Source organism: Ascaphus truei, chromosome 6 (assembly GCF_040206685.1).
Source record: "Ascaphus truei isolate aAscTru1 chromosome 6, aAscTru1.hap1, whole genome shotgun sequence".
In the NCBI taxonomy this organism is placed as follows: domain Eukaryota; kingdom Metazoa; phylum Chordata; class Amphibia; order Anura; family Ascaphidae; genus Ascaphus; species Ascaphus truei.
In genome coordinates, this window is record NC_134488.1 from 59938217 (window position 1) to 59963914 (window position 25698).

Below are 25698 nucleotides of genomic sequence, written 5' to 3' on the forward strand. Positions count from 1 at the left end.
TACAACAAAAAACAGACAATATATAGATAGATATATAGACCAGTAAATTATTGTATTTCAGCATTTTGTAGTATAACATCTGTACCATATATACCGGTATTTACATTACTTAACTTACAAGGAGACACTGCACTGCCTGAGCAACTAGTATGAAATTAGCAGGAGCAGAGTCCAAGGGCCACGTGAACTACACTGCACGTGGTGAGATGACTGATACCTGGTAACACCTGAGAGGGAGATACCTGGGAAATATGGAAATACATAATTTGAATGTTTGCGTATTTTTATTTGCATATTTCTCAGGTATGTTCCCAGGTATCATTTGTCTCACCACGCGCAGTATACAGATGTGGACAACGCGTTTGCATCCATTAACATGATGCTCTGCGCCAAAGCTGGCGTGTCATGTGATGAGAATGTCGCGTGAGACATTATACAAAGCCGAGCATCATTGAACGAGTTGGTCTTTTTCTTGCAACGTTGGTGGTTTAACGGGCCCTATATCGTTGGCTATATCTGTAGGTTCACTTATTTTGGGATGTAAAGTAAACGGGCCCACTCTTATATTTCCAGAACGGCTAAATTCAAGCATATTACTGTTGCTACTTCTGGTTTATCTGTTTGTGTAATGATACCTTCATGATTACTTTCCAAACAAAGAACAAAACAAAATTGGCTCAATTTTAAATGGCGCCTGTGTGCGCTTATGTACTCATTGGAAATTCTCCATGTGCGCCATCAGTGTCAAAAATAATCATTTTCATTTTTTGGGTACGCACAGAAATGGACTGCCCTAGATCAGGGCCTCCCTCCCTCTCCAGCAAAAGCCCTATTTCACTTGTCTGAGAAAGGTGAGATTTTTAACTGCTAATTTCCGGAGGGTATTACATAAAATCTGGCAAAAAGGGCATGCAAATGAAATCCCAAACCATGCAATTTGTATGCATTGTTTTCATCATAAATACGGTGTAAATGTCAAATTTTTATCGCCTCACATTGCATGTCCTTTTCAAGCAATTGGGGATTGGCAATATTGCAGTTATAGGCCTCAGAGGCAGATTCGGGAAGTGCATGTATGGGTTAGCACAGGAGAGTTGGAGTTATCTCCCGTTGACTTGAATGGGAGATAACGCTGCATCGGGTATACTAGCCCATACAGGCACTTGATGAATTGACACCATAGAGTCAGATTGAGATTGCCATAATAAGACACAACCACGACATTTTCGTTCCGCTTTTCATAGGACAAATCGTCTGCAGACACGGGACACAGAGACCATGCTATAAAATAGTTTATTTTCATGAGATCTCAAGGAGGGTGATCTTTGAAGAGGCCCGTGAAGCCTGTCGGCGGGACGGAGGTCATCTCATAAGTATTCAGTCCAAAGCAGAGCAGGAGCTAATAGAGAAGCTTATCCAAAGCCTCACAGCTTCAGATGGTGACTTCTGGCTGGGGCTCAGGAGGCCAGAAGAAGACATCCAGAACACCAGTGATTGCCAGAGCCTGTATAGTTGGGACGATGGTAGTCACCCTAATTTTTGGTAAGTTTTTCATGTTTGTAAACGGCTCCACACATATGGTTTCTTTAAACTTGCAATTCCCCCCCAAAAGGATCTTAATCTTTAGAACAGGGGCGCAAACTTTCTGCGCTGTGCCCCCTGCCTGCCCACCCCCAGTGTCGCGCCACCCTTACCTTTATTCCGGCGTCATTTGACGCTGCGTTGCCATTGCAACGTGTCGCCCGAAGCCGGCTGAATTCAGGTAAGTGTCTCTCTCCACTCCAGCATTTATCACTCCTCTTCCCCAAGAATCTCTCCCCTCTACCCCCAGCATCTCTCTCCTCTCACCACAGCATGTCTCTCTCCCTCCCAGCATGTCTTTCTTCCCTCTTCTCCCCTAAGCATGTCTCTCTCTTCTCCCCTAAGCATGTCTCTTGCTGGTCTCTTCCAAGCATGTCTCTCTCCCTTCCCAGCATGTCTATCCCCTTTTTCCCTCCCCAGCATGTCTCTCTCCTCTTTCCCCCCCAGTATGTCTCTCTCCTCTTCCCCCCAGCATGTCTCTCTCCTCTCCCACCCCCCAGCATGTCTCTCTCCTCTTTCCCTCCCCAGCATATCTCTCTCTTCTCCCGTCCCCCAGCATCTCTCTCCTCCCCCCGATCCCTCTAGTCTCTCTTCTCTTTACCTCCCCAGTATATCTCTCCCTTCTTTCCCTCCCCAGCATGTCTCTCTCCTCTTCCCCTCCCCAGCATGTCTCTCTCCTCTTCCCCTCCACACCATGTCTATATCTCCTCACACTGTTCATCTAATTCATTCTCTCTGTTCTCCCCTCGTGTATTTATCTTATTTCACCCTACTTTCTTTTCTCCACCCTCTTCTCCTTTCTCACACATGCCATTCTCTTTATTTAATCCCCATGTTTCTCTTCCTCCCCCCATGTCTGCTCCTTATTTTCCCCATTCATTGCCACTCTTCCAGAATGTTCTTCTCCCCAGCATCAATCTCTCTTTCCCCCCTCATGTCTTTCTGTTCCCTCTTATGTATTTCCCTCTTGTACTTTATTTTCTCTTGTTCTTTCTATGTTTTGTTCCCTTTCATGTCTGTATAACCCTTCCCTGCTGCCCACCTTTCCCAGCCTGTCTCAGGCTGCAGCCTCAGCCCTGCGCTGCTCTCCTCGAGGCCCCGCCCCCTGACATAGGCCCCGCCCACCTACAGAGGCTCTGCAGAGGAAGGGATTTCCCCCCACCTGCATCTCAAGGCCACACTGCAGAGATATGTCTGCATGGGCCCATGTCTCCACCTGTCCCAGGACAGCAGTCCTGGCTGTCCCCCCCTCCCCTGTTAGCGGCCCTGCTGGCTGCAGCTGTAATATGTTATCTCTCTTATACTTAGGTCCTCTGATAAGGCTATCAGGTTCGGTTATATCACAGACTGGGAGTGGAGTGGCGGCCATTTTAATTTTGGGTTTAGGATAAAACACAAAACTGATAAAACAATATGATATTGTGAAGAAATATTTTATAGCAGTTGGCCTTTCAAAAGCTGTATTTATTTTTAAATCAGATGCTCCGTAAGTACGGTGACCAGATGTCCCGGTTTAGCCGGGACAGTCCCGGTTTTTAATGAGCTGTCCCGGTGCTCCAATAATTGTCAAAATATCCCGGTTTTGCAAGGACAGTCCCGGTTATTAATGAGCCGGTGTCCTCCCGGTTTGAACGGGTAGGTGGAGAGCCTAGGTTGGAGGAGATCAGAGGAGGATGCCGGCTGCTGAGCGCGGAGCTAATCACAGAACAGCTGTAGCCGGTAGGAGGGAGGCGAGCAGGGCTGTCTGACTGCTTAACCACTTCTGGGCAGCAGGTGGCGCTGCAGAGCACAGCATAACTACTCCTCTCTAGATCTCACGGTTCCGTGTGTGTTGGTGTGTGTATGTGTGTGTGTCTCTGCGTTGGTAAGTGTGTGTGTGTCTCTGTGTTGGTGTCTGTTGGCAAGTATTTGTCTGTATCTGTGTTGGTAAGTGTGTGTTTGTTGGAGACAGAGAGAGACAGAGTGACAGAAAGAGTGGGAGGGGAGGAGAGAGGATGGGGAGAGGGAGGTGAGAGGATGGGAGGGAAGAGGAAGGCGGGAGGATGGGGGGGAGGTGGGAGGGAAGAGGGAGGAAAGGGGGGTGGGGGAAGAGGGGGGAGAGAGGAAGATGGGGAGAAGAGGGAGAGAGGATGGGGGGAGAGAGAATGGGGGGAGAGGGAGGAGAGCGGATGGGGAAGGGGGAGGAGGGAGGGTGGGGGGGAAGAGGGAGGATGGGGGGGAAGAGGAGGATGGGGGGAAGAGGAGGATGGGGGGAGAGGGAGGATAGGATGGGGAGGAGAGAGGATGGGAGGATGGGGAGGAGAGAGAATGGGGGGAGGGGGAGGAGAGAGGGTGGGGGAGGGGAGGAGAGAGGATGGGGAGAGAGGGAGGAGAGAGGGGGGAGACGATGTGGAGGAGAGAGGATGGGGAGAGAGAGGATGGGAGAGAGAGAGAGGATGGGAGAGAGAGGATGGGAGAGAGAGAGGTTGAGGAGGAGAGAGAGGATGGGGAGAGGGGATGGAGAGAGAGGATGGGGAGAGGGAAAGAGAGGATGGGGAAAGGGGGAACGTGGATGGGAGAGAGAGAGGATGGGTTGGAGATAGAGGAGAGAGGATGGAGGAGAGAGAGGAGAGGACGGGGGGAAAGAGAGAAGAGAGAGGATGGGGAAGAGGGAGGATTGGGAAGAGAGGGAGTATAGGATGGGGAGGATAGAGGATGGGGAGGAGAGAGGGTGGGAGGATGGTGAGGAGAGAGAATGGGTTGAGAGGGAGGAGAGAGGGAGAGAGAGAATGGGGGAGAGGGAGAGAGGATGGGGGTAAGAAGGAAGAGAGAGGATGGGGAGGGGAGAGGATGAGGAGGAGAGAGGATGGGAGGATGGGGAGGAGAGAGGATGGGAGAGAGAGAGAGGAAAGGGGGAGAGAGAGGATGGGAGAAAGAGAGGATGGGGGAGAGAGAGGTTGAGGGGGAGAGAGAGAGGTTGAGGGAGAGAGAGAGGATGGGGAGAGGGAAAGAGGATGGGGAGAGGGGAAAGGGGGAGAGATAGGATGGGGGGAAAGAGAGAAGAGAGAGGATGGGGAAGAGGGAGGATTGGGAAGAGAGGGAGTATAGGATGGGGAGGAGAGAGGATGGGGAGGAGAGAGGGTGGGAGGATGGTGAGGAGAGAGAATGGGTTGAGAGGGAGGAGAGAGGGAGAGAGAGAATGGGGGAGAGGGAGAAAGGATGGGGGTAAGAAGGAAGAGAGAGGATGGGGAGGGGAGAGGATGAGGAGGAGAGAGGATGGGAGGATGGGGAGGAGAGAGGATGGGAGAGAGGAAAGGGGGAGAGAGAGGATGGGAGAAAGAGAGGATGGGGAGAGAGAGGTTGAGGGGGAGAGAGAGGTTGAGGGAGAGAGAGAGGATGGGGAGAGGGAAAGAGGATGGGGAGAGGGGAAAGGGGGAGAGATAGGATGGGGACAGGGGGAAAGAGGATGGGAGAGAGAGATGATGGGGAGAGGGAAAGAGAGGATGGGGAGAGGGAAAGAGAAGATGGGAAGAGGGGGAAAGAGAGGATGGTGAGAGGGGAAAAGAGGATGGGAGAGAGAGAGGATGGGGAGAGGGAAAGAGAGGATGGGGAGAGGGGGAGAGAGGATGGGGAGAGGGGGATAGAGGATGGGAGAGAGAGAGGATGGAGAGGGGAGAGGGGGAGAGACAGGGGATGGGGATAGAGAGGTTGAAGGGGAGAGAGAAGATGGGGAGAGGAGAGAGGATGGGAGAGAGAAAGGATGGGAAGAGGGAAAGAGAGGATGGGGAGAGGGGGAAAGAGGATGGCAGAGAGAGAGGATGAGGAGAGGGAGAGAGAGAGGACGGGGAGAGGGAGAGAGAGAGAGGACGGGGAGAGGGAGAGAGAGGTTGAGGGGGAGAAAGAGAGGATGGGTGGAGGGATAGAGAATGGGGGGAGAGGGATAGAGAGGATGGGGGAGAGGGAGGAGAGGGAGAGAGAGGATGGGAGAGATGGGGGGTGAGGATGGGAGAGAGAGAGGATGGGGAGAGGGAGGGGAGGATGGGAGGATGGGAGGAGAGGCAGGAGAGGGTAAAGCAAAAAAGGGGGAGGGGCACAGTTTGAGATTTAATTTGTTTTCTAAATATATTTTAATACGTCCAGGTTTTTACATTTCAAAATTTGGTCACCCTAACCGTAAGGAGATATAAGTGTGTGACATATTAAGTGTGTGACATATTAAACGTCCAGGAGGTTAAAATGAAGCAAGACAGTAACATTATTATAGGCTTCTGGGGGAAGTTGCTGCTTTATACAATACCCCCCCACCCCCCCTGATGCCTGCACACACTGAGGTGCAGTTTGGGTCCTTATTAAGCTTGTGTTCCTCCCACGGGCTCAGGACACTATCCAGCCAGGGATCTGTCACACAGTTGTTTGCGATAGTCTGATGAGTAGGCAATAAATGGTATTAATTATGGGCTAGTGGAACTAATATTTTCTAGCAGCGGGTGCACAGTGGAATAAAGGTGGGAAGCGCTGCTCTAGACGTGCACATGTGAATGGTATGAACTGCAAGATAATGTTTCTGTGCTACAAAAAAAGGCGAGTGCATCAAAATCGTCTTCAAATTAAACTCGACGTAAAACCTAAAATGTTTGTTACTAGTGTCAGACCAGAATAAAGTTGTCCTGTATCTGCCAAAAAATGTGTTTGTCGCAGCACGGATGTTTCATAACATAGGTTCCCACAATTTATATTTACTAATCCTAGTTATAAGTAAAATAACACATCATTTGAAATGTATCAATCGGGTATTCAACATGATGCAATGCGCCCAAAATTATCTCAGACAACAAATTATATGTCATATGTATGAAGCCTTTATACATACAGCGCACATTTTGCGAAGGTTTGTATTATACTTTTTAGCACTGAAATGTTGATGCACAAAACAAGTTAAATATAATCTCAGTACATGGCTCCCCAAACCTTTCAGTGTACAGTAGCTCATCCCACTTTATTATTTGCTGTGAGCTGCTTCTTGTGCTTGTGGTTCATCACAAGACTTCGGAGAAGTGAACAAGGCTTCCACGAAACCATCACCGCCTTCACTTCTAAGAAAGAAAACAAACAAACACACATCCTTTTAACCCATTTGCTGCCAGAGGAGCCAAAAATGAATTTGACAAAGAAATGGGTCATTCTTTATCAATTCAATATCCTTTCTTTCTCAATTCTAAATTCTTTTAAAGCAGCAGGCTGAGCTGTTCACATTTTCTTTAAAAAAAATACTATCTGAACCGATGGGTCCCACAGAGCGGATCCCCTCTGCCCCAACCTCTGGGGACCCCCCTGGCTCCTGAGATACAACTAGTTTAGCCATGGGGTGTGCAAACTGGGGGGCGTGCCCCCCGAGATTTTCTGGGGGGTGGAGGTTACAGAGGCGCCGCGTTTCCCTGAAGGCATTTAAATTAAATGCCAGGGGACAGCGCGAGGCCTCTGTAAATTCCTTTACCTTGGGGTCGGGCGACACGTCACCATGGCAACCCGACGTCGAATGACGCCACGGGGTCACGTGACATTGCGATGCCCTATCAACGTGACATCACATGACCCCACAGCGTCATTTGACGTCGGAGCCGAGCAGAGGTCGTTACCTTAGCGGCGAAGCGGCCCGCGGCCGAGTGTCCCGGCAGCGAGGTGAGTTGCCGCTAAATGCCAGCGGTCATTTTGGTCACGGCGAAACAGCTGTGACCAAATATCCTAGACCTCTTGCGACGTACCCTGAGCACTCACAGCAGTGTGCACGGAAGATCTCCCCTACTGTCAACATCACTGGAATGAAGTTGAGATCACGTGATCGATGATCTGAGTTCGGGAGGGGGCTGTGGCCACTGAGGACCCTCTTGCACAGAAGGGTTATAGCAAAAGATGTGTCTGTTTTTTATTTCTTTGCAAACTAAGCCAAATTTATTTTTCTGTGGGGTCACTGAATAGACAAGTGGTTGTACAACAAGTGTTTTCTCTAACTGTCACAAACACGTAACCCCTTAAGCATGTTACTGCCATGTGTACACTTTGGTCCTTGGAGGGACTGCCCCTTTAGATGGAGATTCCTTAAACGCCTCCCGGCTTTTCCTAGGAATTGGTACGTGGATGAGCCATCCTGTGGGAGTGAGATGTGCGTCGTTATGTACCACCAACCCTCTGTTCCGGCTGGCGTTGGTGGCCCCTACAAGTTCCAGTGGAACGACGACCGGTGCAACATGCGGAACAACTTCATATGCAAATATTCCCCAGGTCAGTAGTTCCCACTATCTTTACTCCTGGACACCTAAAAAGCAACTGGTTTGCCCTTGGGAGACCTATTCTGTATTTGGTGAACAAAGCAAGGTGATCAAGGTTTGAGCGGTGGTACTTCACATAATGAAATAGGTGTATTGTATTTGGCTGCTGGTGCAGGGAAACTGCCTCCTTCCTATTTATCACCCCTATATTTTTTTCCCTGTTTATTCTCCCCCTTCCCCCATCCGGGACCCCTAAGGATGGGAAGCACTGCTCTAGATAATACATGACTGCTATTGTTAATGGTGCTCCATTAGGAAGAAGATAACATATTTCACATTTTGCGCCTCTTGCATCCCAGCACTCTTCCTATTTACAACTTTGCAACTAACCTTTATAAACTGTTGAAGGTTATTTTTGCCCTTTTTCTGCCAGCGGGGCCACTGTGGTAGCGAGAGGGTTAATAGTCGTATTTCTGCATTCTTACTATCATTTTCACCATGACAATACATTTCATACCAATGAGAGAGAAAAATCGGCTTAGTTGGTATATGAAGTGTCAGGATCTCAATAGGTTATTCTTAGGTCATATTTCCATGTTGCTATGCAACTTGGGGCCAGATTTACTAAACCGTGCCAAGCTAAAGCCAACATTGCCAAGCCAAAGCACCTTACGGGTTTAACGTTCCATCCAGGGGAAACAATATGGGCGCTTAGTCTATCGGCATCTGTGAGCCACTAGGAAGACGCAACATCGTCAGTTGTGACTCTCCATTGTCAGCGTCATCGGCCATGCTGTTTCTTCCACGAGGAGCAGAGAGGGACTATTAGCCATGGCCATTTTGCTGTGCCCTTTCAGTTGCCGAGGGACAGTTGGATGTGGCCATTTTGGCGCTGAGGTAGTCAATTAGCGTTGGATTTGGGGTTAAGGTGCTTAGGGTAAGGGGTTAACTTTTGGGTTTCTAGGGTAAAGAGTTAAGGTGTTTAGGGTTATGGTTTTTAGATTAGAAAATACATTACCTGCGGCTGCAAACTATCCTGGCGGTCAAATGTCCAGGCGGGGAAACGGCCATGGTTAAATGGTCGCTGCTAGAAGGCCACATCTAATTGTCCTAGACCCACGAGGAGCGCCTGTAACTTAAACCAGTTTAATGTTTTGGGAAACAGGTGAAATTGGTGAGGTTCAGCACCAGATTTATTCCCTACCCATTGTGGGATTGCTGCTTGAACCCTTTGGGTGCCCCAAGATGTAGGTACTACGTCATCGCGTCCGGCACTCCGGGTGGGGGGGGGCATGATGTAGTGGCTGCGTCATTCACAAAACCAAAACACAGGTTTTTTAAGGAAAACATGCGATTCTCTGTGTGCTTGTCCTCTGTAGCGTAAGAGGGAGTTAGTTTTATTTTTATATATATTATATATATATATTAATACAGTAATTATTTACAAATATATAATAATTCAGATTTGAAGTGGAAGATGTGCTAAATCGTATTTTTTTCATCCGAATACAATGGGTTGTTTATGTTTTCCGTATGTACAGTAGGTTTCCTTTCTATTTCCTCTGTGAAATGAAATTCCAGACAATTTACAGTTCCTGTGTTTCTTCCTCTTTAGAAAAGCCAACGGTTCCTCCCTCGGGAAACTCTTCTTATGGGGGTGAGTTTATAAACTGTGACAATTTATTCTGAACATTATCTGGATCATCATAATTAGTATAGCACATCAATTATACGATTAATAATACTGTAATATGCACAAAGCAAACATACATCATGACCCTCAGTGCTGCATGGAACACTGCAATTCATTCAAAGGATTACTCCCTTTTTGCTTCTTCACGGCGCAACCTTCATGTAGCCGACTAAACAAATCCACCTTTTATACAGAATTTAATTATTTGATTGGGTTCCTTAAACAAATGTAACGTAGGAAAAGAAGGGACGGAGGCATCATGTCAGAATTATAGGAGATGTAGCAAAAGTTGCAAAAGGGCAATCAAATTAGCAAAAATGTTACATGGAAAAAAGGATTGCAAATGGAAAGTCAGAGCAACCCGAAAACGTTCTTCAAGAACAGTAATTGCAAAAAGATTAAAAAGGAGAATCTAGGACACTTTGAGCGTGGGACGGGCAGGCAAATTATTGATAATATGGAGAAGGTGGCGGTATTCAAGTCTTTGCTTCTGTATATACTGTACCAAGAAGGAGCCACTTGCAAAAAATATTACAAGAGGAAGCCACAACGTCAACATTAAGTAACATTTGGCTAACACAGGAAGAAGTGTATACTGGAGGTGCCCCGATGTAGGTAGTTAAAGCACCTGCCCATGAAGGCATGACCCAAGGGTTCAGAAGGAGCTCAGTTCAGTCATAGCCAGACTATTATATTTAATATGGTCGAAGATCGCGTGAGGGTGCTCAAATACTTTCAGGAAAACATCTTGAAAAAAGATATACTTTGGAAAAATCAAAACATCTTTATAACGGCCTCCATTTTGAGTGGTGGATCACTAAAATGGAGTATAAAAAATCTCTTTCTACATCAGACATGGGTAAAAAGGAGACACCAAAGGCACTCCTATGTGTTTTGCACCCCACTGGGGCTTTATCAACTCCTTGACAAGGCACCAGTGGGGTGTGCGTAACACGTAGGAGTGCCTTTGGTGTCTCCTTTTTACCCATGAATGAAGAGATTTTTTTATACTCCATTTTGGTGATCCTGACACCAGTGGCTGTGCGCTGCTTCTACCTTGTTTGCTGAGCGGAATGTGTTATATTTAATAGGCTCAGTACCACAAGATTGGCATTAAGCAAACGTGGTGCTTATATTTAAACAGGAAGCTCGATCACAAGAATTACTACTTACGTTCCAGAGACTTACTCGAGAGGATGCTACGTGAAAGTGATATTCAGGATTACATTTTGGATAACAAAATGATTAGTAATATCAGCGTGGATTTATGAGAGATGGGTCATGCCAAACTACTAAGGTTTAACACTTCGGTGGTAAGCTCTTCGAGGCCGGGACTCCTATTCCTAATGTTTACTATTATGTCTCCTATTATTATGTCACGGGTATTACTGCTGTGAAGCGCTATGTACGTGGACGGCGCTATACATATAAAGATTTACTTACAGATGTAGTAAATCTTACTGTCCCCAGCACTGCGGACAGACAAGCAAACCTCAGCGGCGCTGAGGACAGTGTGCCGCGATCGCGTGGCGGGAGGTCCATGCATCTCAATGGTACCCCTGCAGCATTAATACTTCAGTGCCACAACCACCACGGTCACATAACCATGTGGGGCTGCAGCATGGAAGACGTTAAGTCTAGCTTCATCTGTATATACATACTTAACTTATTTGTTTCTTTGAGGAGGTAAGTAGGAATTTAAACCAGGGTAATGCAGTTGATGTGGTCTACTTAGATTTTGCAAAGGCTTTTGATACGGTTCCACACAAGAGGTTGGTGTACAAAATAAAGGAAATTTGAACAAATATACTATTTGTAAAAAATATTTGCACCTGGATTGAAAACTGGGTTGAAGGACAGACAACAGAGGGTTGTCATAAATGGAACTTATTCATGTTATGCTAAAGTCGTGAGTGGAGTACCTCAGGGATCGGTACTGGGACCCCTGCTTTTTAACTTGTTTATTAATGACCTTGGGGTTGACATCGAGAGCAAAGTCTCCATCTTTGCTTATGACACTAAAGGTAGTAAAATCAGAGCAGTGTGTAATTTCTCTAGATAAACTTTAATACATTGGTACTGTAAATAGCAGATGAAGCTTAAATGTAAGGTTATGCATTTTGGAAGCAAGAATATTCATGCAATGTAAAAACTAAATGGGACAAAATTCGGTGATGGAGAATGATTCAGGAGTGCTTGTAGACAGCAGGCTTAACAGTAGTGCTCAATGTCATGCAATAGCTGCAAAGGCAAATAAGATATTATCTTGCATTAAACGGAGTATAGATGTAATCAAAGAGCATAGTTTTGCCACTGTATAAATCCTTAGTAAGACCACACCTTGAATACGGAGTACAGTTTTGGACCCTGCACCATAAAAAAGACCAATGTACTGTAAAACTGGAAATCGTGCAGAGAAGAGCCACCAAATTAATAAAGGGGGTCAAAGGTCTGGCTTATATGGAAAGACTATCCACATGAGTTTTGTTTACATTAGAAAAGAGGAGTCTCAGAGAGAATATGATACATATTTACAAATATATTCATAGTTAATACAAGGAACTTTTAAGATAACTATTTATACCAATTAAGGTTGCAGGAAAGGAGATTTCACCAGCAACAAAGGAAAGGGTTCTTTACAGTAAGGGCAGTTAACATGGGGAATTCATTACCCATGGAGACTGTGATGGCAGATACAGTAGATACAATAGATATCTTTAAGAAAAGGTTGGACATCTTTTTTGAAAGGAAAGGTATACAGAGATATACCAAATAAGTAAACATTTGAAGGATGTTGATCCAGGGAGAAATCTGATTCCAATTACTGGAGTCTAGAAGGATTGTTTCCCCCATATGAGATATAACTGGCAAATGTGTCACTGGGTTTTATGTTTGCCTTCCTCTGGATCAATATAACTGTAAATATAGGATTAGTATCTCAGCCGATTTACCATAGGAGATTGTCTTTTTTTAAATCTCATCTACAGTGCTATGTAAAAGCAATGATTTTGCTGTCTTTCTTCAAACCTGAAGAAGGCACCTTGGTGGTACTGATAGCTTGCACTCGTTTTAGCCAGGGGTTAACTATTAAGGGTCTCACATCTACCTTCATATTCTTGGTCTATTCTACACGCCATGCATAAAGGAGGCAAGCACATGGTCTTAAGCAAAAGATGATTTAATGTGTCATAAATCCAACCTTTCGGCAGTGAGATGCTGCCTTTATCAAGGTGAGGGCTACAGTAACAAGCATTAACAACATACTTATACCCGGGTACTCACCCCACCACGCTCTGGCCGTGCATGGTGGGGTGAGTACCAGGGTATACATATGTTGTTAATGTTTGTTACTGTAGCCCTCACCTTGATAAAGGCAGCATCTCACTGCCGAAACGTTGGATTTATGGCATATTAAATCATCTTTTTCTCAAGACCATGTGCTTGCCTCCTTTCTGCATATCTGGCTACTTCTGGCTACCTGGATACAGAACACCGGCAGCCAAGTACCCCTCACTAACCAATTACTGAGTGAATTGCTTCTCTTCTCTTCTACATGCTAAACTGGTACCATGCTGTTTATTTCTTTGGAAATTGATGACAAATTGCATTTCTTGGCAGCTTCTTAATGGGGGAGTGTTTGTCAATCAAGTGTTTACTTTACCCTTATCCCACCCTGTGCTTAGCAGGGAGCCAATAATGATAGGAGGCGGAGAGGGGGCTCTGCCTGTGTAAACTCTTGTTGAATACACAGTGACAAAAGGGAACAGCCAAAGGAAATAAACCCCCTCCCAAACACCTACTATCAATGGCCCAGATCCACAAAGGGTGATATATTATGTTTTAGCACACCTAGGCTCCTATTCATATGAATGGGAGTAAAGTTTTGCTGAAGCTTAGCACCCGTTTGTGGATCTGAGCCAATCTTTACAAACCAACTTTTAAAAATGATTTAAAAATACTTAGAGGTGTCTGATTTTTGTACCAATGCGTCAATCACCCAGATGTGACCCTCTTAAACATGTCACTACGATTAGTACACTTTGATCCTAGATGGGACTGTCCCTTTAGCTCATCATAATAGAGTCATCTTTAGTAATATTTAGTGTTCACTACCTAATGAAAAGATGTTATAAAGTCTTTCCTAATCAAAATAGAAGAGAGACTGATATCAGTGTATATTTTGCATTGACTGATGTATAAACTTCTCAAAAAAATGTCATTTCAGATGTCGAGACAGTTCCTCTAAACCCCAGATATCCAGAAGAATCCATGAAAGAGACAAACGAAACAGTCCAAGAAGCTAAAGGTATTGCAGATACCAACTGAAAGTACGTCACTGCAGTCTGCATTTATAAATATGGACTACTAAGCCCGCCAGGCGGGGTGTGCTGAGAGGTTGTTGAGCGGGAGGAAGGGGCACGGAGGGTGGGCCTGGAGCAGTGCTTGGCAGGCCCATCCAATCCTAGAAGTGGCGTCCTGGAAAGGGGATATCCTTATACTACATGTGAAATTCTCTGAGTGAAAATGATATGTGCCTGCTTTTTACTTCTAAACTTAGACAGGGACCAAATGGAGTTTCTAGATCTGCACCTTTTCCCTGAAGGTGAAACTATCCATATGAAAGTGTATAAGAAATCAGTTTACTGTAATTGGTATTCAGATGTGCAAAGTAACGACCAATCCCTCATTAGAAATGCAAAACTTTCCCAAAATGCATTTGCAAACGTCTTTGCGGATTTGTGACCAGCAACAATTCCTGGCCAATCAGCTTCAAGAACTTTTAAGGGCCAAAAGATTCTCCAGAAATCGCACGTTTCAACTATCAATTCGCTGTTTTACCAATGAATCGCAGCACAGACACGGTTTGCAAGTGTTTCTCCCAAGCATTTTGTCCCTCTCCAGCAAACCCATACAGATGTAACATGCATTATTGAAACCATTAATACAGTGGGTTGTGTTAACACTGCCAGGTTATTTAACAGGTGTGCTATTGAAAACAATGGTCAACGAGATAGCACATGTTTAACGTGTTATTGTATGCATTAACGGGGCAGTAATGTCTGCTATATCGGTATTTCATGCTTTTGACGGAGCTTCATTCATTGAAATGTTTTGCGATTTTTGTCTGTGCTGTTACTCAGCTCGGACTGATTAGTCACTTTTTGGGCAAAAGGGACAATTTATAATGGTGCGGAAACTAAGATGAAAGCTTTGCAGATTTATATCCTCGATGGCTAAATAAACAACAGTTTCCGCGCATCAGAACAATCTCTGGAACTCAAAATGAAATGTATTGAACGACATTAGAATTCCCAAACTGTGGATGTGAAGCAGGAAAACTGGATTGGACATCTCTCATATCTAGTACTGCTGTGAACTCCTCCAGGGGGAACCAGGATAAGGTCAGGACGCCAGTGGCCTTATTACTGGTGCCGCACTGAGGATTAATACTGGGGATGTGTGACGATTAACATCACACGTTTTGGTTTGTGAGTGCTATTAATCTCACATTGTCTTCTGCTATTATTAACATGATCTGCACCATGAAGGGGCGTTTCTTGCTCTTTTGTTTTCTAGACATTACTGTACCGTTATATCAAGGCCCATATTTACTAAGCAGCGCTATTCCATAAGACACCTTCCGTTCCTGGAAAACACCTTACAGCCCATTGAAGGGAATAAACCATAGGGTTTCTTCCGGCATTGAGTGTCATATAGAATAGCGCTGTTTTATAAATGATGTCCAGAGATCATTGCCCCAATAGGCTGTAATTATCTTACAGTGTGACACACTACTTTCTTTTTTAAGTTCGTGTGGCCAGTCCGTTTATTCTGATAGATCTAGAGCGTATAATTCATTAATTGTTTTGTTTTTTTTGGCATTTCAGAGAAACTTCTGCCCTTCATCCTTATCCCCACAATCCCCCTCCTCATCCTCCTGTTGATTTTTACCGGAGTGTTTTGTTGCTGCATTTCAGGAAGAAGGTGAGTCTGTCTTGTTATCATCCCACAGCTTCTTGAAGGATAGATTCAACGCAACATATAAAGATATATTTACCGGTGCGCGTGAAACAGGAAATGATGCCAAAATCAATACTGTATTATGTTGCACTGGTGAAGCAGCGAGTGATCATCAAATTGTCAAGGAAATAGCGATTAACATAATCAGTGAAGATAAGCAAAGTGCTTTTCTTATATTCTGACTGTTTTACATTGTGTTTTTCAGTTGGCCACCGAATGACTTATGAACAGTCCATGGGAATCATAGATCAACATTATTTCATAGAAAGTTCTTTGTTTAAACTATGGATATTTAAATTTACCGCATCCACTCAACTCAAAACCTATTTTTTTTGCTTGATGACATTTGCTACTGTTTGAAAATAGGGTCCCAGTTATGGATCAATAAATTGTGGAGATTGTTTTATTGACATCAGAAATTAAAAATAATAGAGATTTTTTCTTTGAGGATATTGCTTTAAGAACATAACCTGCAGGTAAAAGAGATAATTGTTATTCCCCTCATGGTGATTCGTACCTTGCTTACTAAATCATAACATTACGGGCCATGTTTACTAAGCATTGTTCTGCCATAAGGCATATTCCGGCACAGAAAGATCCCGTACGGCCCATTCAAGTCAATAGACTGAAAATGTCTCCCAATCCAGGAAAGTGTCTTATGGCAGAAGACTGCTTAGTAACTATGGGCCCAGATCTCGGCACTGATTTAGCAATAGCTACTGGGCCATATTGATTACGAAGTGCTAGGCCATAAAACACCTTCCAGCAGGGCGTCGTAAATATATCCATTTATGGCCCAATTAAGTGAATGGATTGTGAGGTGTCTTTCGGCACCGGAAGTTATCTTATGAATTAATACCACTTTAATATGGCACTACGGTATATTACCTTAAATGGCGCCGTACGATGCCTTCCAGTACCGGTGTTTATGGAGTAGCACTTTTTTGTAGTAAATATAGCACCTTATGCACCTACCATGGCTCGGAGACACTTTACAGCCCATTTAAGTGTTTATGGCAGAACACTGCTTAATAAAAATGGGCCATTGTCTACTCATGCATAATAAACCATTTTGACCTCCTGTTTTGGTCACAGAAGTCTCTCCCGTAGCTGTTCTAGATAAAGCTTTGATAAGGGGTTCACAAATCTTGTTTTTGGTTCAATAACCTTATGAGCCACTATCTCCTTTGTAGATGTGGTATGTCCAACTTCTTCAGTTGCTAACCATTCCGGCAGACATTGAATCGCCTTTCATTTGTGGTTCTCTTTTATTGCTCAAGGAGGCAGGAGAGAAGTGACACAGTCGTCAAAGAACCCAACTTCTGGATGTCCCCAAACCGTAGGAACAGCCCAAATTTGGAGATCTACAATGTAATTAAGAGACAGACTGATGCAGACTTGACTGGAACAAGACCAGATATCCGGAATACCTCCTTCCGTGTCGCTTCGGGGGAAAGCTCGCCTCCTGACAACCTCTCGGGAGATTATGACAACATGGGAAGAAACCATTCTGAGAGCGGCTTTGTGACGCTGGCCAGCACGGAGAGTGGATTTGTAACCAATGAACTGTATGAGCTTTGTAACAACAGAGTCGGGAGGAGCGCAGAGTCGGGCTGGGTAGAGAACGAAATCTACGGGTATTGAAGAAAAAAATGACCAAAGATATACACATTCAGGAGACTGTGAACGGGTATTAAAAAAAGGGGTTTGCATCTAAAAGACAATACAATGAATGCCTTTGATTCTGCAATTTTTATGCAGAATAAATACAAAGCATCAGTGAATTCTGCATTGCCATATTTATAAGTCCCCCTACCAACATATGATGTAGTCACATTAAAGAGAGAGCCCGAAGGCCTATAACATGCTTTTTTATGTTTGTTTAAGATATGTTTAGATTACCGCCAGAAGTCTACCTTCAAAATCCAAAGCTGCAAACACTGAGACCCAGACTCACGGTGGTCCGTTCACCCAGTGTTAATAACGCAACGTTATCAAAATCATTAACGGCTGTACTTTTCCCAGAGGTAAACGCAGTGTTAATAACGCAACGTTATCAAAATCATTAACGGCTGTTATTTTCCCAGAGGTAAACGCATATCCACAAAGCTAATTACATGCAAAAATAACCACCATTGTATATATCCCACAAAAATTATTCTACATCACTATGTCTTTGGTATTTCACAGCCGCAGGCTGCGCTGCCCACATTTTTACGTGTAGCACATGCCCCCTCCCCCCCCCCCCTCTGGGAGATCTTGTCATGGCTATTGCTAGGTGTAGTGCTGGTTACCTGTGAGGTGCAGGAGAGCTGCGGTACCTGCGAAGTGTTGGGGGAAGACAGGTAGACTTTTGGGGATTCCTCGGGTTCTTCTTGGTGTCAGCGCCCCCAGACATAGGGGGCTTCAGCAAGGCTTAAGGCAGTTCCCGCTATTACAGTCCTTACTCACAATACTCCCTCCACACAGACTGCCGCGGAACCAGACGTATCTGCACAATTTTGCAAGCGTGAGTGGGGAGGCGTGGCCGGGGGCGTGTCATTGGCTAGATCGGGGCTATTTCTCTGTGTGTGTGTGTGCTGTGTGCATTGACTGGTGCTGATTGGTTGCTGACGGGTCATGTGGCCCTTCAGCGCTCTTGAAAATCACATTTCAGATTGAGATTCACAGAAGTAAAGGCGCCAAGCACGCTCTGCGGCAGCGTGGGACACAGCCTTAATATGAAAGTCATAAGATTGCATTTATGTAGTTAATTACTTTTACCACAGGGTGTCACTAGACTCAAAGAAACAGCATATTATTAGTTGAAACTAAGCGTGAGCACATGGGCGAGTTTGAAATCCAAACTTTGCGGATTTGAAAGTAGAACTTTGGAACGCATTTACCAAAACTCAAACAAGCTCATCCTCAGATTTGTTTGTTTTTCAAAGTTTTGCTTTTATTTCAAAATCTTAATTTTTCTGGAGCAGCCTCCACATTTTTACAAAAAAAGTTAAAAAATGTCCCCATTATTTTTAAGAATCTAAAACAAACTCGAATTTTAGCAAACGAAACCAATCTACGAAATATTTTGTAGAACCACGACCAAAAATCAAAATGCAAAAAACTTTTTACAACCAAAAGTAGGTACATTTTATTTTAACGCAGCAGACCGCGCTGATCGCCATTTTGTAATTCTCTTTTTGCCCTTTCCGACTTTGTTGTAATTTTTTCAATCTGATGCTTTGTTCAGGAGATACTGTATAATCATTTGAAATATGAAGTCTCCGGGAGGTTAAAATGAAGCTCTCCCCACAGCCCTGTGCAGTATGAAGTGGAACACTAGAGATTCTGATTATGAGATTATGAAATTGTGATTTTTAACACCATTCTTTTTATTCTATTTCTTTTTAGAGAGCCTAGCATGCTCTGGGGACAGATACTAACATTATATGAATTATACCCCCAAAGGTATTGATTTCTGGAGGGAATTGCTGCTTTAAAATCTGGGGTAAAATAATTGCACCAAATTTGTTAAGGAAATCATTACTTTTGGGATTTTCTTCTGTTATAATTGTATGTAGCCATGCCATCTATGGCTACTAACCTGCCCTACTCCTGGCAGTAAGTCCTGGTACAATCAGGCTGCCAGTAGTCAATATGGGTTTTCTCCACTCACTGGAGCTGCACTTGAGTGACAGTGGGAGGCGGTGACATCCGGCCTGAGCATGACCAAGCATGGAACAGACCTGGTGCCCTCCTCCTAGCTGTACTTAAGGGCTTGAGAGGGGCAGGTCACACAGCCAAGAACCTGACTATTGGGCCTTCTCTGGTCCTCTTCCCTCCGGGGGAGAGTGTGTACCATACCTCTGTCCCTGCTAGAGAGGCAGGGAAGAGCTGGGACTGCTGCGGGTACCCTTGGCCTGTAGTGAAGGTCCAGGGACTATCCTTCAGTGAGTAGCTGACAGTTGCTGCATTGGGCAGAACTCTGCCGTGTACTGTGCTGCACAGAGTGAGAGAATAAACCGTTCCTGTTGTTATACTCCTGCCTAGTGTGTGATCTTACTGGGGGGAGAGGTGATAGTTCTACTGTAGGAGATCATCTTCACCTATCTGGAGCCTACAGCAGATGGAGGTGCTGCACTAGTAGAGAACCACATGGATAATGTACAGTACCCCAGAAACCTGATCTTGTGTCCCCACTACCACCGGCGGACAGCTCGCCCTCCTGTTACCAGAGGGTATCATGCACCACACGACCAGTAATGGCAGAATCTCCCAGAGGGTGGGGGAAACACTGTCACTGTCACCCCCCCATACTTTGAGGGTTATTCACTCTGTGCCGGAGCAGCCCACCGAGACGTTTTTTTCCATCTAAATTCCACCTTGACTTCAAGGAACAGATATAGAATCAGCTTCTTACAGGTGTCCCCCATAAATAACAAACTGACGGGAGCAAACATTATCGGTTAAAGCTTAACAACGTTCAGACGCAATGTGAAAGAAAAGTGCGCAGCTATTAAACAATATCACACGTGAAGTGATAATATAGTGGTAATAAAGTATAATACGTGACCTATTAATATAAGGCAAGATGGAGCGTCTGCTGCTGTGGTACCGGGGATGGCCCAGAGCACCCCCTAGAACGTCAGACAAATACACAAAAAACACAGCGCACAACGCTCATAGTGCATTAAAAAATATATTAAAACAGTGAATCAATAAGGTAAGTATTGTGCGTACATCAATAAAATTCAAATAAGCATGTTAGGGGTAAGTTACTAAACAGTGTCCAGCATCCACAGTTTACAGGAAAACAATCCTGTCTCCAGGACACACACGGTGGCTACGATCCTCTCTCTGTCCTCCGTCGCGGCACTTCCGGGTTATGATGTCATCTCTTGGATGCAGCGCTGCTTACGTGACTGTCTTTTCTCCGGTAGCCAGATGAAATAGCACAAACGGGGGCAGATCAAAAGTCTAGTAGCAGCTGCTGCAGACTCCAGTCTGTTCCCACCTGTCATTATCGGCCGCATAACCTTGCCATGTCCTTCAACAGTCGCCAGTTGCACTGCAAATAAAGTGGTCCAACAAGGAACACGCAGCTACAGGACCCCTGCCTGGTGATGGTTTTTGTATTTCCATCTGCTGGTCTGTTGCAGACACTGGTACTGGAATGAAATATGACGTTCGACCAGCCTGGATCATTATCACTGAGCTGGAGTTGGTAGGCAGGATGGCCATGTGGAGTGGTCCAACCTTTCCATCCACATTCCAGGAGTACTCCTATATCTTTATATACACACCAGGAGTACCGCTTGTATGTACATTTCACGAGTTTATTACAGACTTGTTAAGGTCAGTCCTGGACCATCGCAGCTCATTTTTCAAAACGGTCTCTAAGATGTCCTACCATGGTTATAAATGTCGATGTTAAATCAGGCACAGTGACACTATTTTAATTAAAGGGGCATTTCCCCCTGCAATCATTATCATTTCTTTTTTTAAAACATTTCTTTATAATACAATATTTTCACCTCTTTCGTGGTATCCTGTTTAGTGATTTTTTAAACGGTGTATTATATTCCTAAAAAATGAGCACAAAGCCTAAATGAATATTGCCTCCGGCCCCCTCTCACTTAGTAACATTAGTACACCTCAAAAAAAATAATCTGAGATGACTAAAACAACACATTTTTATTCTGAATATACCCTTTGTAGTTTACATGGATTACAGCTCTGTGCTGTCTGGTTGAGTGGAGAAAGTGAGAATAAATAGCTAGGAGTTGTTATATGAACACTGTACTGCCTGCTTTGGTCTTTTTAAATTTTTAAAATTAAAATAAAAAATAAAAATGAATACGATAAAACATTAAAACCAGGTTGGTTAATCTGCTTTAAAGGAGCACAATTTTCCGGTGTGTGTGGTTTTCAATTTGTCTTTCAAAAGGATGAAAGCAGGTGGTGTCCAGAGCTGAATCACATTGATTTCACCTCCAGGGACCACCTCCTCCCCGAGATACTGACTCGGAAGGGGACACCGGTATCTCTGTGCAGTTTAAATGTCCTGTGGCACGTGATCCAATAGCAACACGCAAGGGATGATGTCCAGGCTTCCAACTGGCCCGTAGGACTACAGACATTTAAAAACTCCATATTGATAGCGCTGATTAGCCCTTTCTGGGCTACCAGCAGCCCCTTCTGCGGTAAGTATCTCGGGAAGCAAGGGGTGCCCGTGGGTTGAATTAATGCGGACACCTGCTTCAAACCTATTACAAAATTTAAAATGTCACCAGGCGTACCTCTTTAAAGGGGACCACATTGTGTTCACTTTTAAAATACTCACTTAAACTTAACATGGCAAAAACAGAGCTCCTCATACTTCCTCCCAAACTTGGCCCTACTACCTCCTTCCACATTACTGTTGGAAGTACTATCATTCACCCAGTAGCCCAAGCACGCTGCCTTGGGGTCACACTCGACTCCTCTCTCACATTCGCCCCTCACATTCAAAAGGTAGCAAAAAACTGTTGTTTTTTCCTATGCAATATTACCAAGATACGCTCTTTCCTCTGTTGCTCAACTGCAAAAACTCTGACTCAGGCCCTCATTCTCTCACGTCTCAACTACTGTAACCTCCTGCTGTCCGGCCTTCCTGCCTCTCACCTTTCTCCCCTACAATCTATCCTAAACGCTGCTGCCAGAATCACTCTACTCTTTCCTAAATCTGTCTCAGTGTCTCCCTTGCTGAAATCCCTCTCTTGGCTTCCTATCAAATCCCGCATCTCACACTCAATTCTTCTCCTCACTTTTAAAGCTTTACACTCTTCTGCCCCTCCTTACATCTCAGCCCTAATTTCTCGCTATGCACCATCCAGACTCTTGCGTTCTGCTCAAGGATGTCTTCTCTCTACCCCTTTTGATTTTGTATCTAAAGACCTCTCCCACGTTAAATCTTTCTCACTGACTGCTCCGCACCTCTGGAATGCCCTTCCCATCAGTATCAGACTAGCACCCTCGCTATCCACCTTTAAGACCCACCTTAAAACACACCTCCTTAATGAAGCATATGAGTAGTTCCATGGCTGATAATTAACACCTCATACATTAACCTTGGCCCCTTGCAGACGCACTTACCAGAATGCCCTTCTACTGTCTCTGTACGTTCTTCCTACCAACAAATTAGATTGTAAGCTCTTCGGAACAGGGACTCCTTTTCCTAAATGTTACTTTTATGTCTGAAGCACTTCTCCCCTTTATGTGTTATTTATCTGATTGTCACGTGTATTACTGCTGTGAAGCGCTATGTACATTAATGGCGCTATATAAATAAAAACATACATACATACATACATATTGCATACTTTAAGCCACAAGGTATGATAATCCTCCTAGAGCAGTGTTTTGTCACAGGATCTCTGTAAACGGGAGGACTTTGGGTGTGTATCCATTAACCTGGTGACAACATCATCTGAATGCCTTGTGTCTGGATCATGGGACGCTGAAGGTAAATATCAGGTAATAACCCAGCCCAGTTTGCATCGTGCTTATGTACATTCTTTGTGGAACTGCTCAACCAAGTCTAACCATGTAAATGTTAATGATGCAATGTTACACGCCTCTGAGCCAACATACACTCAAGGAGGCAGAGACGGCATTTAAAGGCGCCATCCTCTCTCCCTGTGCTGTCATACTATATATGAGAGAGAAAGAGACATACAGCACACTCTTACTGACTCCGGTGCACTCAAGGTGTGTGTGTGTGTATACATACAGTATGTGTTTTTATATATATATATATATATATATATACACACACACACACACACAGTGTGTGTATATTTGTGTGTGTGTATACTTACAGTATGTATATATAGCCGAAACACAAGGGGGATTGCACCCGCTCAACCTAGTGTGACCGCTAGGATCACTATTACAGACTGGTGCAATGGGGCAAGGAGACTAATCGGAACACAAAGAACACTGTACGATGTAAAGACACGATGCATACAGATAAGGCCCTATTGATGCACTCAAAATCTGAAGAGGGATGTCACCCTGATAAAAAGCAACAACACAGAATTGATCTGAACCAACCTTGGAGTAGTTTTAGAAAATGCTTTATTAAATATTAATTAAAAATTGGTACCAGAATATATGGTGAATAAAGTGAACTGTATACATTAAGTGCTATTGGGCAAATTGCCAAAATGTTTGACCAAACAATGGTTCAATAGACATGAGCACAATGATTAACAGGAAGCGCAAAACCAACGCTTATGGTATAAGGCAGTAGGGGCTAACTGTGGTGTATGATGTCACCGGAGCGCTACTGTATATAAATAAATATGTATATACCCAAAGGAGACACTAAAGTTGTGTGATAAGTAGCTCACTGTGTACCATACATCAATAGTGAATTGTGTAGATAAATGACAAAACAGTAGTGAAGATGATCAATAATACACACATAATATAATTGATGCTGACACAAATATACTGCTAAACATAAATGGTCAAATGTACTGGAGCAGTAATGGTGTGAACCCCACACAAACTGTGGGTCGAGTCCTGAACATGCACTCTGACATGCTTAACAAGATGGAGAAATATCTTGACCAGAATAGTCGGTGTATGGAGCTACTCCACCAGACAGTACAAGCTATTACTGACCAGGCAAAACATGCCTCTGTTGACTGTTCCCTCAGTGGTGCCTGCTCCCACAACCGTCCCCATGAACGCAGCTTCCGAACCCCAACTTCCTACTCCCAATCGCTAAGGTGGTGAACCGCTTGGTTGTCGCGGGTTTCTTAACCAATGTTCCATACAGTTTGAATTGATGCCCTCCCGTTTTTTGTCCCAGCGATCTAAGATGGCCTATATCATCTCCCTGCTAATTGATGACGCCTTGGCGTGGACTTCACCCATCTGAGAAAAAAGGCCGGATCTCACGTGCGACATGGGCCGCTTCACCAAAGAGTTCCACAGAGTATCCAACACACCCGGACGCAAGGTAACCGCTGCTTCATCTCTCTTTCATATTACCCAAGGCAGTTGTCCCGTGGCCCGGTACGCAGTTGAATTTCGGACCATAGCCACTGAAACTGGCTGGAACAATGAGGCATTGGCGGCAGAATTCTGGCAAGGTCTTTCCGAGAACCTTAAGGACGAACTTGCTGCACAGGAACGCCCCACGGAACTGGAGGAGCTCATTGGCCTATGATTACAGGAAAGAAGGGCCAAAAGAAATCGCTGCAAGCAAGGTATGCAGTCTCCCCGCAGCTACTTCACAGAGGTTCTTAACCCCCCCTCTTCCGGATCTGTGAAGTTGGTTTATTGCATGTGTAGCCCATCTACCCCCACCCCTAAGTGAGATTGGGGGGGTATGCTCTTTTCTGCTACTCTGGTGCTGGTACAGACCTGTAGGTAACAGGAGGGCTGAGCGCTCCGCAGTGGTATGGGGAGAAACAGGGCAGGAAGGACAGTTTACCTTGATCTCAATTGGTGCAGTGCCTCCAGCCAGCAGAGATCCTCTGTGGATGTTCAGGGGATGGGCCCCCACTGACACTCCTCCATACACAGAGACAGGAATATACTGTACAGCATGGTCTTTTCTTGATGGTTTTATTTGCAGTCAACTCACAGCACAGAGAACAGGAATTTCTTATCTCTTGATCATCTAATGCTTCTCTTTCTCTCTATCTCTCTCTCTCTAAATCAGTGCCCTGACTTAGGCATAATTCTCTTCCCTCCCAACCCCTCATGGGTGGGAGCGAGAGGCTCCCTTTTCTTCTCCTTCTCACTCCAATCCTGGGAGTCTCAGACTGAACAGAACAACTGACTAAATTTGGGAGGATGTCAGAATTTATCATCTTTGGGGAGTGTCTCTAACTCTGACTCATAGCAAGCCAGAGCTGTATACTGATGGGCCCACACGCAGACAGGGTGTGTTCCAACCAGTTTCCACCCCTCAGATTGACATCCTCAGAAGTTGCTAGGCCCACCCTTGAATACTGATACATCATTCAAGGCTGCAATACACACACACAGGCCCAAGGAAGGAATTAACCTTTCCACTGCCTGCACTAACAGGACTGACAGAGGAAAGGCCCAGGGTAAAGAAGTAACTGCCGGAAGGCTGTTATACATGGTAGAAGTCTTCCAGCTCATTGTCTGCAT

The 25698-nt window shown here is 44.8% G+C and overlaps 2 protein-coding genes across 6 annotated transcripts in view; one reads left to right on the plus strand and one right to left on the minus strand.

Annotated features, from left to right (window-relative positions):
- Nucleotides 1-17738, plus strand: part of LAYN (layilin) — a 48494-nt gene extending 30756 nt beyond the window's left edge. For all 5 annotated transcript variants that reach the window (XM_075604389.1, XM_075604391.1, XM_075604392.1 and 2 more), the window contains 6 exons: nt 1245-1542; nt 7682-7839; nt 9442-9483; nt 13745-13825; nt 15408-15504; nt 16821-17738. In XM_075604389.1, coding sequence (XP_075460504.1) covers nt 1245-1542; nt 7682-7839; nt 9442-9483; nt 13745-13825; nt 15408-15504; nt 16821-17184 — 1040 coding nt within the window. In that variant the 3' untranslated portion in view covers nt 17185-17738. The remainder of the gene's footprint in view (nt 1-1244; nt 1543-7681; nt 7840-9441; nt 9484-13744; nt 13826-15407; nt 15505-16820) is intronic.
- The window catches only part of LOC142497079 (uncharacterized), a 98960-nt gene that overhangs the window by 63664 nt on the left and 9598 nt on the right, over nt 1-25698 (minus strand). The window lies entirely within an intron of this gene.